General features: G+C 40.9%; 1 protein-coding gene across 2 annotated transcripts in view; it reads left to right on the forward strand.

Moving 5' to 3' along the window:
• The window catches only part of LOC101861942 (squalene synthase), a 13,221-nt gene extending 1,845 nt beyond the window's left edge, over positions 1 to 11,376 (forward strand). For both annotated transcript variants that reach the window (XM_005094954.3, XM_005094953.3), the window contains exons 2-9: positions 1,286 to 1,426; positions 1,828 to 1,925; positions 2,334 to 2,517; positions 3,324 to 3,452; positions 3,894 to 4,085; positions 5,640 to 5,816; positions 6,732 to 6,884; positions 7,910 to 11,376. In XM_005094954.3, coding sequence (XP_005095011.1) covers positions 1,325 to 1,426; positions 1,828 to 1,925; positions 2,334 to 2,517; positions 3,324 to 3,452; positions 3,894 to 4,085; positions 5,640 to 5,816; positions 6,732 to 6,884; positions 7,910 to 8,116 — 1,242 coding nt within the window. In that variant the 5' untranslated portion in view covers positions 1,286 to 1,324 and the 3' untranslated portion in view covers positions 8,117 to 11,376. The remainder of the gene's footprint in view (positions 1 to 1,285; positions 1,427 to 1,827; positions 1,926 to 2,333; positions 2,518 to 3,323; positions 3,453 to 3,893; positions 4,086 to 5,639; positions 5,817 to 6,731; positions 6,885 to 7,909) is intronic.
• The last annotated feature ends 7,015 nt before the right edge of the window (positions 11,377 to 18,391 follow it).

Raw genomic sequence — 18,391 nt, forward strand, 5'->3', positions numbered from 1 at the left:
GGCAAAAAATCACGAGGCCGAAAACCGTTCGGAGAAATAAAGATCGGCACTATTTCTCCGAACGTTCGGAGAAATAGTCACTTCGTTTTTCTAATATCTAAATTTGTACAGCAAAATTGTCTCAGAGCTATAGAGCTGTAGAATCTAGATCTAGATATAGATATTAGAATCTAGATCTAGATCATCATGAAGTGCCAAAAAGCCAAAGGGGCTCTCGTGGTCTAGAAACATGATGGTATTTGCCTCTCATTTGAAAGGCCCTGGGATTTAAACCTGACAGACACAAAAATGTTTTTATCTATTATTTTCTCTTGTCACCTCTTTCCTGTGCTCTAGAACTAGAGTCTAGAATCTAGATCTAGTCCTCTCTGTCATCCACTTTCATCTCCACTTTCTCCCTCTACACCCAGCCTAGCCTATGGTGGGCTTCTCTCTTTTTTACTCCTGACTCCTTCTCACTACTCCTGGCACCTTAAATTACTGCTGTCTTTGAGCTACACCCCTGATCGTAAAGTAGGTTAGATTGAACACCTAGCCTTCAGGGATTTATGAGTGGAAAATGTTGGTGTTCCTAAAATCAATAAGAGGGCTTTGGCCGCCAACTGGGCAAAATTCAAAGATAATTCATACCGAAACTGAAAATACTTTAGCCAGTATGAAAATATAATACTGAGTCTTGAAAATGAGAATGTGGCTGCCTAAAGGTACAAAGTGGGGAAAATGGTCACATACATAAAAATCAGTTGCACTGCAGGCTGAATAACCAATGGTCGACCATCTCTGGGATTTAGCGGGGGAATGCAAGGAAAGAAAAAGAATCCAGTGCCAGATCTGCGACATCTGTGATCATGGTTTGCCATTCTTTCCTTTGCTCGTATGCTCCCACAAAAGGCTATATTATCCTGATCCATCCTCATCACCCATCTGTTAATTTATCATCATCATTGCCTTTCTCACCCTGGATCTGGGTGTAGGCCACGAACAAACACTTTCCACCTTTCCCTATCCTGGCCTAGCCTCTTGATTTTATTCAATGTCTTCCCACTTTTCTGTACATAACTTTCTCTAATTCTTCTCCAGGTTCCACAGTCTTTCCCTTGATCTTTTACCCTGTGGATTTCAATCCAATACTTTCCTTGTTATGCAGCTGCATGACTTCCAGAGAGTATGTCCAATCTATTGCCACGGCCTTCTACCTACCTTTTCTCTGACTGGGCTTTGTCTTGTTTTCCTCGTTGGATCTGTTAGATATGTGATATTAATAATAAGATCATCTCTGCCTCAGGAACATCCTTTCTGTGCTGATCGCCTGCGGCTGCGTCTGATGATGGACCTTCTAAAGTCATTCTCTCATCCCGAGGAAGTGATGGCCTTGCTTCGATTCAAGTTTGGAGGCTGTGAAGTTGTGATGCCCAAATGTGATTTTGTAAGTTTATGAAGTTGTGATGTTTAAATGTTTCTTTGTAAGTATGTGATATTTAAATGCACTTACTAAAATATAAAACAATTGTTTATTGCCATTATTTTTAGTTCTGTCATTTAGATGTGGTAAAACTTAAGCAGTTTCTTTTACGAGAATGATTTTAAGAAATGAAATTTAAAGAAAAACGAGTACCTTTTGTTTTGTAATCAGGTGGGGGGTTTTTTTCCCCAAAGTTTCTTTGAGTATAAGCATGTGAGTGTTTAAGAAGTGATGTAGAGAGAGAAAGTTTTTTTTAAGGTTTTTTTTTTTTAATTGCTTGTTCAGATTATTGCTATAGAGGCCAAATGATAACCTCAAACTTAATGCCAGTTTGTCATCACACTTTGCCGTCTTCTCCTCTCCAGAACTCCATGTCACCATCTCTGAAAACCTGTTACGATTTGCTGAACAAAACAAGTCGCAGTTTTGCTGCTGTGATTCAGGCCTTGGATGGAGAACTCAGGTTAGTGAAAATCGATGATGGTGACTTCACCGTTTCTTGTTTTATCTATGGTGGAGACGGTAGGTCCTACTTCTTCAGTCTCAATGGTTGAGACAGATTCGAAGTTTGTGAAAAATGTCATTGTAATTATTGTTGGGGAGAAGGAGAAAGGTATCAGGCTGTTGAGAATTCTTGCTCCTTTTTTCCCATCAAACATCTAAAGTATCCTTATGTCTTATCTCTCCTCCTACTTTTTTATGTTTGTTATGCTCTTGTTATGCCTCTAATCTTCTGCACTTAAATAGCCTTAATGTGTTGCAAGTGTCGTAAAACTCTTACTGAAACTAAACTAAAGTAATTCACATAATTGAAACCTGTAAAATCTCTATATAACTTTTTCTCACCGTGGCTGTGTATCTCTCCCACCAGGAATGCGGTGTGCATTTTCTACCTGGTTCTCCGAGCTCTGGACACTGTGGAAGACGACATGACGATTCCGCTGGACCGCAAGGTGCCCATGCTCGATTCCTTCTACAAAAATCTGGAGGACCCGCACTGGAAGTACATGGAGAGCAACGACAAAGACAGGATCGTGCTGGAGCAGTTCCCCTGTGTGAGTTGACGGCAGGAAAATCTTCTCTCCATTTGTTGTCAGCCATCATGTAGCATCCCCCCGGGCAGTGCTACTGACTGAAGTGTCTTTGGGCCACTCCGGGGGGGGGGGGGGGGTATTAACATGTTTTTATGCACAGAAGAATTGTAAATGGGCAGATTTATCAACGCCATGCTCATACTGTGTCAGAACAACATAGTGGGAACTGCTGCTTTTTCTTTCCTCATCCTTACTATCGTAATTTTTCCTCTACTTCTTTTGTATGTTTGTCACTCTCTTGTGACCCGCTATATCCGGAATGCCTTGATAGTTGAAGCTAGAGAGGTGAGCAGAGTAAGCCTGATTCCCTGTATGGACTTCTCTGTTGGCATCCACCCCTTGGCGCTCATATGATCTTATGCAGTTGCGAGCACCGTAAAACCTCACTAAAACTAAAAAGCCATCATGTTTTTGAATACACGAGTGTCTTTTACTCCTGTCAGTCAAAATGACTTGCTTCGTGTCGTTCCTTTTCACACCCATCCCCCAGACCAACACAACATGACTCTTTCAATAGCCTTAATCAAATACACTTTTCTGTCCAGTCCGACTACATGATTATAATATTGATCAAGTTAAAAATAGACTTGATACTTCTTTTCTTTATGAGAACTTGACGCTCGGGAGGGTTAGAAGCCCACCTCCTAAATAATCTAAATTGTATCAATGGGGGTGTAAAAACACTTACACTGAAAAATGAAAAAACTTTTCAATGCACATATTACCTTATTAAGACTAAATATCTCCAAAAATGTTAAAATGCACAGATTTCCAAGGAGTTTCGAGAGTTGGCGGAGGTGTACAGGAAGCTCATCTCGGAGATCTGTCAGAAGATGGGACACGGCATGACAGTCTTTCTGGAGAGGAAGGTGGATACCATGGAGGAGTGGGATGAGGTAGGTGGGGAGTGCGTGCTGGTGTGGGTAGGTGGGGAGTGCATGCTTGTGTGGGTGTATGCTTGTGTCTGTGTGTGCTTGTTTGTTTGTGTTTGTATGTGTGGGACGAGGTAGGTGGGGAGTGCTTGTGTGGGTGTGCATGCTTGCATGCATATATGTGTGTGTGGTTGGGGGGGGTACCTTAGTTGGGTCGGATTCTTTTTATTTTGAAAAATTTGGCAGCTGAGCTATGAATCATTCACTGTTCTCTCACTTTGCCCCCAGTATTGCCACTACATTGAGCTATGAATGAATCATTCACTGTTCTCTCACTTTGCCCTCAGTACTGCCACTACATTGAGCTATGAATGAATCATTCACTGTTCTTTCACTTTGTCCCCAGTATTGCCACTACATTGAGCTATGAATGAATTATTTACTGTTCTTTCACTTTGCCTTCAGTATTGCTACTACGTCGCGGGCCTTGTGGGCATCGGTCTCGCGGGGCTGTTCTCTGCGTCGGGTCTGGAGGATCCCATTGTGGGCCAGGACAGCAAGCTGGCCAATCAGGTGGGCCTGTTCCTGCAGAAGACGAACATCATCCGAGACTACCTGGAGGACTGGAACGACCAGCGAATCTTCTGGCCCAAAGCTGTGAGTTTTGCTGGTGCAGGCTTGTGGTTGAACGAGGAGCGACTGAAATCACGGAGTGGGTTGTTGGCGGGTGCCCTGGTGTGGTTTGCTTCTTCTTTCCTGTCAAACATCTATCATCCTTATCTCTCCTCCTTCTCTTTTGTGTTTGTTACTCTCTTGTAACACCTCTAATCTTTGGCACTTATATGACCTTATTGACACCACATTCTTAATTATTGACCGGCAGTAAATGACATTTCTAAGAAAGTAAACACAGACAGATAGAGAAATTCATTCACACCAGTTAACTGCAATGAGATTACTGAATACTCAGACAAAGGGATACCCCCTGGGGCGATGCTAATGACTGACGTGTCTGTAGGCCATTCCCAAAGGGGGGACATTAACCTGTTCTTAAGCACAGTAGAATTGTAAATGGGCTGATTCATTGTCACGCTCATAACTGTGCCTGAACTGCAACAGGAAACTGCTGCTTTTTCTTTCCTAATCTTTACTATCGTCGTTTTTCCTCTACTTCTTTTGTATGTTTGTCATACTCTTGTGGCCCTCTATATCCGGAGTGCCTTGATAGTCGAAGCAGACTTTGTGCTGTTGAAGCTTGAGAGGTGAGCAGAGTAAACCTGATTCCTTGTAAAGACTTCTCTGTTGACATCCCCCCTTTGGCGCTCATATGACCTGATGCGGTTGCGAGCGCAGTAAAAACTACTAAAACTAACATTAAAAGAGAAAGGGAGAGAGAGAGAATATATATTCACAGAGCAGAGGTGTATTAGCACATGCATAATACTTACTTACTTACTTACTACCCATTACGCCATCTGGCGTTTAGGGCAGCAACAAAGGATCTCCAGCTCTGTCTGTTTTGGGCCATCTTGGTCAGCGTTCCCCTTGAATGATTCCAGGACTTAATTTCAGACTCTACTGTGGGCCTCCAGGTCACTTTGGGTCTGCCCCTTTTGTGACGTCCTTTGGGTGTCCAGTGGAGGGCAGTCTTCACAATAGAGTCTGGTTCTCTTCTCAGAACATGTCCAATCCAACATGCGTAATACTTACATGTATTTAATGTCCTTCCTTGTTGCGTGTATGGGTGAGTGCACCTGACCAGTGTAACATCCACTACCATTGTAAATGACTGAGACAAATTTCTCCCTGCGAAATGAATAAAGATTGTCACTGTCTTTAAAAAAAATCCCACGTGTGCATCATCTCGTTTACCAGTGTCGATGGTGTAGCAGTTAGGCACTTTGATGTCGGATGCAGGAGGCCGGGGTTCAATTCCTGGGTGAGGAGAGAGATTTATTGGAGTCTGCTGGGATATAGTATCGCTTTCAGCGTGGATTTGCCCTGACAGTCAGTGTCAGAAGCCCGCCTCCTAAATGATCTAATTTGTGTCGGTGGGATCATAAAGCCACTTCCATGCAGTTAGAATTTTTTATTTTATTTCCCAGAGTCTTGGTGAGAACGATCATTACAACATACTTATGCAATAGCAGACAAAAAGTTTCAATGAAGGGAGAAAAAAAAATAACATCATCTTGTCTTTCTCCCCCTCAGGCGTGGAGCAAGTACGCGGGTGACATCGGAGATTTTGCCCAGCCGGAGAATCGAGAGCGAGCCCTGGAGTGTCTCAACGACCTCATTACCAACGCCATGGAGCTTGTGCCGGCGTCCATGTTGTTCATGAGCCGTCTGCAGAACCAGACCATCTTCAACTTTGTGGCAATTCCGCAGGTGAGTGGCTGGTCTAGTGGTGAGGCTGCCAGACTCGCAATTATGAGCTTGCCGGTTCGGGGATTGGAGGCTTAGGTCTGACTTTGTGTCCTGTCAGGTTTTGAACTCAGGACCCATTGAATGAGAGACGAACACCGCACCTCTAGTTGACGAGAGCTCATATACTAATCAGATGATTAAAGCAAAATGAAAAATAAAAATTTGTTTGCATTGGGGGAAAAAATGGCAGCCAATTTGGATTTTTTTTTACAGTGTTAGATCTAGTTTTTTGCCTAAGGCTTTTTTTTGTTTTTGTAACCAAATGAGTTGAAACTTTGCAAGTAGATGCTACATATTGATAAAACCTCATCTAGATCTAGAGTCTATTTGTGATTGAATAATCTTCTTAATTTCTATCATACAAAAAAATATTTTTAAAATCCACCTTTTGCCCTAAGAATTGTTTTTGTAACTGCACATAGATCTACCCTTAACCCTACAATCTACCCTTAACCCTACAAGTTTGGATGGCTCAAAGTTTTGTTCTGCGGTAATGTGCTATAATTTGAGTCACTATTTTGGTTTTTTTATCCTGGTTTTTTTAAAATATAGCCAAGCACCTTATCAACGAATGAGCTCACTTCCTATTTACAATCTACTTTCTGAAAGGTTTATAGCATTTACCTGGTTGGTGTGCCTGTTCTCTAGAATTTTCCAACCTAACGTAAAAACCGTATGACTCCCCTGACACCACCAGCTATTTGTCAGCGACGTGTGGAGGTTGAAATGACGTATTTTATATTTCATTTTGTCACACAAAAACACGCACACGCACGCACACACACACACACACACACACACACACACACACACACACACACACACACACACACACACCTCCACTTCCCCCACGACTCACGGTTGTTGTTCCTCCAGGTCATGGCTATAGCGACCTTGGAGCGATGCTACAACAACCCAAAAGTGTTCACCGGCGTGGTCAAGATCCGCAAGGGAGAGGCGGTCCGAATGATGATGGGGGCCACGTCCTTTGACAAGGTCAAGGCCATTATGAGGCACTTTACGCTGGAGGTGAGACCTTGGCTTGTGGACATGACCTGTGGGTGGTTGGCGGGTGCTCGGGTGTGGTTTGCTCCTTCTTTCCTATCAAACATCTAGCATCCTTTTCTCTGCTCCTTGTTTCCTATCAAACATCTATCGTCCTCATCCCTCCTCCTCCTTACTTGTGTTGTTACTCTCTTCAGGGTGACTGCTAGGCCCCGGGAATCCAGGGGGCCCTGGGAATGCCCCAGGAATTGGAAAAAAATCGCAGAGACCCGGGAATGCCCTGGGAATTTCAGAAAATCTGTAAATTACCCCGGGAAAATATATATAAAACAAAATCTGATAGCATCCGTTCATTTTTGTCGGTCGCGATTGTGATATTCATTCAGTTTTTCCCGGTCTGACAGTATGTTTCACTCGAACAGGCGGCTATGGCGGCAAGGGGAAGTGTATGTGCGATACCGAGGCTCCATCGGGAAAAATCAAGATCTACTTTCGCTTTCGTTACTACCCAAAAATTTGTCGGTAATAGTCTGATAACGCAACATTTGTAACGTGCAGGTTGTGCATTACAAACACTGTGTCGCTATGAAAATAAAATCAATATTTGTCCTGTACTGTCTCTTATGTGAAAAAAAGAAAAGAAAGTTATGCAAGCGTCTTGTCGGGCTCGCCATCGTGACCGGTAAGTGAACCTTCACGGTCTCATCACGTTGTGAGTAGATTTTCTACTGGTGATTGTTGGGGTCACCAAAGTTCATTCAAAGTCTTAAGCGCTGTACAGGACTCCAGAATGGGAAGATTATTGATTTTTTTTTTTTAAGATACACTTGTGGGAGGGGGCGAGGATGAAGGCAACACCAGAGTACAAAAACTGAACGAGGAGAGCTCTGTGCAAAGCGTGTGTATTGCTATTTCTATTATTATCATTACTATTATTATCATTATTATTATTATTGATTATTATCATTACTATTATTATTTTTACTTCTATTAGTATTATTATCTTTACTATTACAACAGTTATTATTGTTATTATTATTTGTTCCCAGATCATGGAGAGAATCCCAGAAAAGGACCCGAATGCGTCCAAAATGCAGGCGGTGTGCCAGAAAGCGCTGCAGGTGACGGAGACGAGCCAGGAATATTCCACCTCCAGCATCTACCCGCCCCTGTACGTGAGCATGGGGCTGATGGTCTCGGCCATAGCGTATACGTACTGGTCGCAGGTGTCTCAGTGGTACAGCGACCTTTTGTGAGGTGTGTGTGTGTCTGTGTGTGTCTGGGCCATAGCGTATACGTACTGGTCGCAGGTATCTCAGTGGTACAGCGACCTCTTGTGAGCTGTGTGTGTGTGTGTTGGCCATAGCGTATACGTACTGGTCGCAGGTATCTCAGTGGTACAGCGACCTCTTGTGAGGTGTGTGTGTGTGTGTGTGTGTATGTATGTGTGTATCTGTTGTGTGTGTGTGTCTTGCAGTGGTGCAGTGATCTCTTGTGAGGTGTGTGTATAAGCTTGTGTGTGTATGAGCTTGTGTGCGTGTTTGTGTGTGTACATATGTGTATCAGTGGTGTGTTTGTGTGTGTGTAAAGGGACATTGTTGTATATGCTTCCCAACTTGACAAGTCTTTGTTTTGTTCTCAGCTGAGAAGCCTGCAACACTTCCCATTTTAACTTTTGATCCAGTGTTATATATATCATGATGCCTCCCAGTATAATGACACTGTGATATTGGGACAAAGAAAAAGATTGTATGATTCCGAATATCGATCAGATAAAATGTCGATACTTTTTTGTCTCAAGCGTTTTCTCAGAGTCCGAAATGTTGTGAAGAATAAATCACAGAAGTGTGTGGGCCAGGAGGGGATTCACTTGGGGCCAGCCAGATTTTCTTTTATGGATGGGGCAAAAGCTACCATTTTGGCACAATTGGCCAAATTTGATTGATTTCGACTGTGACTTTCAAAATCAAATGCATAAGTTTGGGGTTTTTTCAAGGTCGAGAGTCGGAACTCAGGTTCTAGAACAATCTGTTATCTATTTGGTTGCTTATTCAAGGTTATGTAATAATCCGTTAGCCTTTTTTTCTTCTTTTTTTTTTTTGCTTAATGGAGCGAATGGTTCAATCCTTTAACCCCCCTGTGTTTTTGTTTTTTGAGGCCATAATATAACCCCATAACCCATCATTTGTTTTTTTGAGGCTATGATATAACCCCATAACCCAGCATTTGTTTTTTTGAGGCTATAGAATAGTCGAATCTGTAAACCCTTCACATGCTTATTTGAGGGTATAATCAATTTTCTGTTTTCTTTGTATGTCAATTTTATTTCTGTTTCGGTTGTTACACCTCCTTCTTTCATATATCAAACATCTATCATTCTAATCTTCGGCACTTCCATAACCTATTGATGTCGCAAGTACCGTAAAAGTCTCACTCTAACTGTACAATCTCCAGGTGTTGCAGCTGTAGGACATGTCAGTGTTGATGGGTGTGTATACTGTTGTATTAGGAGGGGAGGGTCTGCACACCCGCCAAATACTCCGATAAAATTAGAGGCCTCTGATTATGTTTTTTTTTATTTCCCCCCATCGAAGAACCTTTATCAGATTTACATCAAGTTCCTTTTTTTTTGTTGCTTTTACTTGAATTCCATTTTTTTTCTGGGCCCGTATGCACCTTATAAATGACGTGAAGCTACATATTTTTATTAGTGTTTATTTGTGTGTATCAGCAATACGCTTTTATTTGCCACAGTTTGTTTTTAATGTAATCTTAAATATACCGGGCTGCTTGTCCTGGATCGATAACTACAACCGGGCTGCTTGGTCTGGAGTCTCAGATTTTTTTCCCCAATTTCTGATTTTTAAGGGAGGATTTGGAAGAAAATTCCAGTTGTTGGTCATGGAGGGGTTGGTGGGTCTGAGTCTGTGTTTGCTGTGCTCTTGCACTAGAGGGGGGGGGGGGCTATGCTCTCTCACTAGGGGGTGGGGGGGACGGGGGCTGTGCTCTTGTACTTGGGACTGCCACTTTTCCTGAATCTCCCGCTCTATTCTTTCCCAAGTACATTGTCCTGATGGGTGCTATTTTGTTGCTTGCAAACTCAAACTCCTTCCAAAACTAAAACTAAGCACAGATGTCTGTGGTGTAGCGGGTAGTCACTTCGCTGTCGTGCACAGGAGACCCGAGACCAATTCCCGGGTGGGGAGAACTTTTTTATCAAGTATTTCGCGGTCTTTCGGGTGGGATGTTGTATCCCTATCAGCTGGGGTTGGCCCTGACAGGCAGGGTTGGAAGCTGACCTCTTAAATGATGTAAGTTGTGTTGATGGGGACGTGAAGCACCTTTGTGTTTGTAAAAACGAAGCTCTCCTCCATTTGTTCACTCATGCTTCTTGGATGTGGGTATTGTGAACACTCTGTGAGCTCCAGTGTGGTCTGTGTGGCTACTTCTCTCCCCTGTATCTGTTTGCCTGCCCTTTTCCTGCGGGTAGTTTACCGTGTCGCTGGTAGGTCCTACTTCTTTTCTCTCCCTCTCAGTCCCTCTCCCCACCCTCGCTCAAAATGACTGGTATTGTGTCGATGTGCTTCTGTTTCCTTGTCACTTATTGCCGATCAACGATATTTACCGCCCAGTTTCTTTGGATTTTCCCCAAAATGCCTTCGCCTTTGATGGCAAGGGTTTTTACTATATGAGCCTTGTGATGGCCAAGTGTTAAAAAAGTAAAAAGACTTTTTTCCCTGCCAAAAACTCTTTTATGCACACTTCGTTGTAAATCACAATTCAAAAACCACAACTGTTCAAAATTGATTTCAGCCCGCCTGAAAGCACCATGTGTCAGTCCTACTTTTTATTCTTATCTACCGTGTTTACCGCACTGTTCTGCTGTTTCCGTCTGTCTTACGTCTCTTTCCCCCGCACTAAATGACCGTTTTGGTGTCGACGTGCCTCTCATTCTAATTAACTTGCCGTTAAACTCCAACAAGACATTTATTTGCACAATCTTACTCTTTTGGCAACACAAAAATCTTTGACGGTTCACGGTAGAACACAAGAATGGACTTGTCACCCTGACCAGGCTTTACTGTCAACTTTCTACTCAGTTGTGTTGTTGTAGAGAGATGTACGTCGTTATTTCTTTGCCCACACATTTCTATTTCTATTGTGATCATTTTCTCTTCTTTAATTTTTATTCTCTCTTTAAGTGTATTCTTGTTCTGATCAAGTTTACTTGACAAACACATTTACATGTAGCCTACACTGTTGTTATTTTTAGAACTTAAGTTTTACCGGTATTCATAAACTTATTATTTGTCAGCAGTTTATGTTGCTAGTCGTTTTATTGGGGTTTTTTCTTCTGGATTTGTAATAATAGTGCCATAATATTTTCTCATCTTTTTTCTGCTTTTCAAACTTAATTTCTGTTTTTGTAATGTGAGTGAGTGCACAAGCTGTTATATTGATGGTTTTCCCAGTGATTTGTCGAAGGAGGATTTTGTCATTTAAAATCATTTCCTGTGCAGCTTGTTTTTTTTCCTTTTATGACCTGTGTATTTTCTGGATTGATTTTGTTTGTACTGTGCAATTTCATCCTTTCACTTGATTGTTGTTGTTATTGTTGTTGTTGCTGTTGTTGTTGTTGCTGTTGTTATTGTTATTGTTGTTGCTGTTGTTGAAGGATAGCGAGCACCCTGCTAGATGTTAGGCTGGTTGTGATGAAGGCGGGGGGGCCTGGTCCTGTGCGGGTGGTTGGAAGGTGTCACTGGTATGTCCTACATCTTCTCTTTTCTTCTGTCTGTCTGTCTGTCTGTCTGTCTGTCTGCCTGTCTGTCTGTCTGTCTGCCTGTCTGTCTGTCATTTTCCCGTCACTGAACAAGCGTTATTGTGTCAATGATGTTCTTCTGTTTGCTCAAAATGGAGACATAAACGAAGTTGTTTTCTGTGCGAAGGTGGGCACTGGTGTAATCTGGTGGTATGTCGTTGGTGTAATCTGGTGGTATGTCGTTGGTGTAATCTGGTGGTATGTCGTTGGTGTAATCTGGTGGTATGTCGTTGGTGTAATCTGGTGGTATGTCGTTGGTGTCTCAAGCAATCCACTTAGGTTTGGTACTTTTGACACCAGAGACCAAACAAAATTGTTTTTGGTTGTGTTGTTCCGATAGAAAATCATGAAGAAAAGCTAGAAAATTGTCAGCCTTGACCATAACATTAAACTGTATTTTGGTGATGCTGAAAGGTGCATCTTTGGTGCGGTAGGGTGTAAGAAAGAAAAATTATCAAAAAGACGTGGCAGAATGTGGCTCCCCTTGAGAGAAAGTTCTATGGCAGTCTCTCAGAGTTGAAGCGAACTGCACAGTTTGTGCGCGACATCGGACTGACTGTCTAGCTGCTGTCATCGAGAACGAGGAAGAAGAAGGACTTAGATGGATTGTTTGCAGGCGCGACGATATTTTTGTGTTTTCTGATGTTTGTGAGATGTTGGAACAGTATGAGCTGTCTGAGGACTTCTGTCTTTTTGTACGTCACACGATGGAGTTCAATTAAACCAAACGTAATTCATCCAGAAACTGCAGTGAACTGAAACAAAACAAAATCACAAAAATTTTTGTCTTGTATTTGAGAACTTCTCTAGTAACAGGAAATCCGGAGCAAAGCGAAGAAAATCTGGTGGCCCCACAGATTTCAGTTTACGTTTAAGCGGACTCCACTGTATATACATATTTGTTGTGTTATATATTTATATGTATTTTTTTGTAATGCTAAAGATTGTACAGCATGAGAAATATCGAAGTTCAAAGTGTGACCTTGCATAAATTATGACCTTCTATGAGCAAGACTATTTCCTTGGTAGTTGAGCTGATATATGCCTTTTTTTTTTGGGGGGGGGGGGGGGGGTAACAGTGTTACATAATGTTTAAAGAAGATTTTTTTTTGGGGGGGGGAGGTACTTATGAATTTAGTACACAGCATACTTTGGAGTACTTTGAAGTATCTTGCTGAAATATTTTTCAACAGGCGAGGTTTCTGTGATGTTAGTAGATGAAATGAAAGCGTGAGTTCCTTGTATAGGAAATGTAGGCATCCTCTCTCTCCGAGTCTGGTTTTAAGTTTGTAATACGGTAATGCCTTTTTAGGATTCAGTCAATTTTACTTATACCAGCGCAAGAAAGTCACCAGATCTTCTCCTGTATTTCTTCTTACGTTTGCCACATGTTTGTTTAATGGAATGTTTTATTGGAAGAGTTTTTCCTTTGTGTTAATCAATCATCAATCTCAGCGAAGTTGGTGTGTGTGTGCGTGTGTGCGTGCGTGCGTGCGTGCGTGTGTGGGTGGATGGGCGGTTGGTGGGTGCTCTGATGTGGTGATGTGGTTTGCTCCTTCTTTCCTGCCAAACAGCTGCTGTCCTGATCTCTTCTCCTTTTTTTTGTGTTTGTTGTTTCTCTTTCACACCTCTCATCTTCGGCTCTTAATCGATCTATTTGTGTTGCAAGTGCCGTAAAACTTTCACTAAAACTAAAAAACTATCATGTTCTAGTCTTTCACTGCATAAATCAATGTGCGTTGTGTGTAAACGAAAAATTGTGCGTGATAAGATTCCGGCAAACGACCTTTGCAAACATTGTTTTTCTTAATAGTTAAAGACAACATGATGTAGTTTGTTCAGAAATGGAAAGAAATGTTTTGTTTTGAAATTTGATTGCTTTTGTTCATGCGTGTGTGCTTAGAAGTGATGGAAATCGGAGTTACCTTTCATTGCTAGATTTTTTTTGCTTTGGTTTTTTTTTTCTCCCAGTTTTCATCATGATGATTGTTAATATATGGCGAATATTTTGACTTGAGATTTACCTTGTTTTTGTGGGGAAATTTTATGCAGAATTTATAGAAGAGTTTTTGTTTGAGTGTATAATGTACATGGGCAATGTAGTGTGACTTTTGAAGACTGAAGAATGTAATGCCATTTTGTCTTATTGCAATGATGGTTCTGTCTGTCTGTCGATGGTTTTGTCTGTCTGTCAGTTGAAAGTTCTGTCTGTAAAGTGCGTAGAGCATGCTGTAAAGCATGGATATGCGCTGTATAAATGAAATGCAGTTAGTATTATTATTGGTATTATTATTAAGAGGCAGGTGATAATGTGTGTACATTGAGTATCCAGTTGTTAAATTGTTGTGTGTGTATGCGTGCGTTACAAGTTGTTGTAGATTTTGTTTCTTTTGGACCCGTGCCATTAATGACAGCTGATGTGCTACTGGTGGGATTCTCTATGACAGTGTCGGTCTGTTGTGTGTGCAGTAGTGTGTTTGTTGTTGGTGCGGTCTGTTATGTGTGCAGTAGTGTGTACGTCGTCGGTGCCACAAGCTATCCACCGAAGTCTGTCTGGGTACTTTTTATGTGAGGTATTTTTAAAAATTGTTTTTGTTGTGTTGTTCCTATCAAGAATCTCGAAAAGCAAGAAAATTGTAAGTCTTGTCCATAGCATGATAGCATTTAGCTGTATGTTGGGGATGTGTGAGAGGCATGTCTTTGGTTGAGCTTTGGGCAGGTACGTTGAAGATCTCGCAACATATGTTACTCATTTTATTAATATGTCGCTCACCACTGAAATCGTACCTGATCTTTTCAACAAACAAGCCATTGTTTAAACCTTTACTTAAAAAACAAGGCCTTGATGAAAACGACATGAGAAATTTTAGGCCAGTTTCCAATCTTAACTTTTTATCAAAAATCCTGGAGAAAATAGTTTTGAGTCAAGATCAACAACTTTTAAAGGTGTAAAAATAGAAAATTCTCCAGATTTTGACATAAGTGTATTGCTTGCGACAACGACGATATGAGTCTGTGTACTTGTCTGTCTGTCCCGTGTACTTGTCTGTCTGTCCCGTGTACTTGTCTGTCTGTCCTGTCTACTTGTCTGTCTGTCGCATGTACTTGTCTGTCTGTCCCGTGTACTTGTCTGTCTGTCCTGTTTACTTGTCTGTCTGTCCCGTGTACTTGTCTGTCTGTCCCGTGTACTTGTCTGTCTGTCCCGTGTACTTGTCTGTCTGTCCCGTGTACTTGTCTGTCTGTCCCGTCTTTGGGACTTTACAAGAGAGGAAAAGAGAGGCAGGCTTCTTTCTTCTGTATGTTGAAATGTGGAAGAGGATAAGAAAGTTGTTTTTCATCTCCATGTTGCAAATTGGAAGAATGGGAGAGAAAGACAGAGAAGAAAGAACGAAGAAAGAGCAGTCTGTGCGAGATGAAAGTTTCTGTGTGCGTGCGTGTGTGTGTGTGTTTGCATGCATGTCCTTTCCCTGCCATGTTGTTGCCATGATGAAGAACTATAAGTATAAGCAGACGACACAGCTGACGCCTACAGACAGTTGAGCAGACGTGAAATTGGAAATAAACATCACAAGTCAAATGCTGAGAGCTGCAGTTCTTTGCTCTTTTTTTCTGGGGGGGGTGGGGGGGTTTGTTTGGTTTTTTGGAAAATGTTTTATGTCGCTCAGTGGGTGGTTGGCGGGTGCTCTGGTGTGGTTTGCTTCTTCTTTCCTATCAAACATCTATCGTCCTTATCTCCCCTTCTTCTTTTTTATGTTTGTTACTCTCTTGTAACACTAACACCTCTAATCTTCTGGCGCTCATATGACCTTATGCAGTTGCGAGCGCCGTAAAACCTCTACTAAAACTAAACTTATGTCGCTCTGTCTAAAGAAAGTGCTGGCTACTAAAGTGGTTTATTAACAAATTACACAAAGTATTGGTCAGCACCTGGATTTGATCTTGAATTCGAGACACATGATTTCAACCTTCTTTGCCAAGAGAATCAACTTCCTGGAATTATTTTTAGGATTGAACCACAGCTGAAGTTCAGAAGTTAGGATCGGGACATGATTGGACAATGGCCCCATGGTGATACCGACTAAAATCTAGCAATACTAACAATACTAACATACTTTCAACGTTGGCTTGTGTATAGACATCAGATCACATGGACTACGCATCAATCATAGTCATACGCCGTCGGCTAGACATTGCACACACTCTACTGCTCATGGGAGATGAAATGAAATATGAAATGATGTAATGAGAATAGATGAGATGAGGTTAGATAAGGTGAGGTGAGATAAGATGAGACAAGATGAGATAAGATGAGATAAGGGAATCAACTTGTAGAGTATACTTGACAAATAAGTTATCTCAACACAGAAATATCATATGTATATAGATCTATATATATATATATATATATATATATATATATATATATATATATATATATATAGCCTATATCATATATATATATATATATATATATATATATATATATAGCCTATATCATATATACCGTATATGTATAAAAAGACACAACAAATGGGAACCAATAAGAAAAGATACGTCCAAGTTAGAGAAGAAAATAAAAGTTTTAAAGTAAGGTCAAATAAAATAAACAAATTGAGATGAGATATTTTTGAGAAAAAAAGAACTAGATATTATATTTGTTTTTAAAAGGTAGGGGGGGGGGGGAGATGTTTACTTCTTCCAGTACTCTGGGTCTGAGATAACGTAAGAGTAAGAAAAGATAAAAAATAAAATAAGATACGTAAGGTTTGGTCAACTGCTTTATCTTACACAGAATATATAGATCTATGCCTGTAGCAGTGTTAGTGAACCAGCTGCTCTGACAATCCGAAACTTTCTCTGAGCTCCATATTATGCTCTTTACACCTACACTGATACTCTTTTATTTATATATATATGTATTCACACACAACAAAACACACACAAACACACAAACACAAACTCACACAAATGCACTCACACACAGCAAAAACACACACACACAAACATACAGAAACTCACACAACGCATCACGCACAAACACACACACACACACACACAAACATATTTACATATTATACTTCATCATATTTCCCAGCCCTATGTGACCTGAGTGTGTTTGCAAACATCAGTACTGGCAACCTCACAACAATATAGGCCTATCTTCCTATGGACAACCCATCTATCCGGTGAGCCCGTAGAATGCAGTCTTCTTCTTCTTCTTCTTCTTCTTCTTCTTCTTCTTCTTCTTCTTCTTCTTCTTCTTCTTCTCATTATTATTATTATTATTATTCTGCTCTTCCTCCTCCTCCTCCTCCCCCTCCTCCTCCTTCTTCTTCTTCTTCTCCGCTGATTCTGGAGCCGCAGATGTCGATGATAATGATCCTTTCCGTTGTCCGTTTTCTTGATCAGCTTAATAATATTAATAATAATAATAATAGTAATGATAACAACATCAATACATGTAGAAATAATAATAATAATAGTAATAGTAATAATAATAATACGCATAATAATAATGATAATAATAATAATAATAATAGTAATACACGTAATAATAAAACAATAATAATAATATTAAAGTGGGCTTGTTACTTCAAAAAAAATCTATATAAAACTTGAAATATTGGCAGTTCATTTTCAGAAAAATAACAAAATAGTAGCGTTTGAAAGTCGTACTAATTTGAATTATAAAATTGTTAGCGAAAAAACCCCCGACAAAATGAGTTCATCCACAGATGAGACGATAACGGTCAAAGGGAAACAACAATGAAAATACTGAACTAGCAGAGACAATTGTGGGTTGCCTCCCTCAACTTGGACCAGTGACGTCATTGTTTTTTGTGTAAACACTTCCGCCATTGTTCATCGAATACACATGGACTATTACGTCATCACTCTTTGCGAAGGCACGTCCGCCATCGTTCAGAGAGTATGGTACGCACAACTTTTTGCGTCATTGCACATATTATGTTTAATACATTGTAGTTCGTTAATCGCAGTAATTGATCGTCGGTTGATTTTACGGAAAGATAGCTTTTGCAGCCTTATGAATATGATGTAGGCCTAACAGTAGTTCTCAGTGATCTTGTGTAGTTCCGTTCGTTTAAGTCCACGATCTGTTTGTTTACATCCAGAGAAGAAATTCAGAAGTCTTGATGACCAAATACTATTTGAAATAGGCTGCACAAAGAGCAGGGATGCAACCTAACAGCAAAACATCAAATTAGAATAACATGGGGCACGCCCTGAATCCCCCCACCTCCATATTTTTATTAGGTCAGGGGGGCAAGCCCCCCCTGAAACCCCCCTACTCTTGACTTAAACGAACGAAAATACAAAATCGCGCAAGATCTGAAATCTAGATCTAGATTTCTAGTTCTTTTAGCGTCCCGCAATTTGCAATCGCGAGATCATGCTGAATCATATCTACACCAACACAACATGGGTTGGCTCAGATTCCAAACTGTTCCGTTTGGTGTGTAGAATAAAATACTAGTCTCGATCCTTTCTTCTATCATTCCGGTGGGGGGAGGGGGGGTTAGTTGCTGAGTTTTGTTTTTGTTTGTTTGTTTGGTTTTTTTTGTTGTTGCCACTGTTGTTGTTGTGGGGTAGTGATGGGCAGGTATCGATACCTGGTACTCGATACTTAGATACCTATAGGTATCGATATCGGTACCGATACCTGCTCTAAACATCGATACCTAAGTGTGAC

Source organism: Aplysia californica, unplaced genomic scaffold (assembly GCF_000002075.1).
Source record: "Aplysia californica isolate F4 #8 unplaced genomic scaffold, AplCal3.0 scaffold00092, whole genome shotgun sequence".
Classification (NCBI taxonomy): Eukaryota; Metazoa; Mollusca; class Gastropoda; order Aplysiida; family Aplysiidae; genus Aplysia; species Aplysia californica.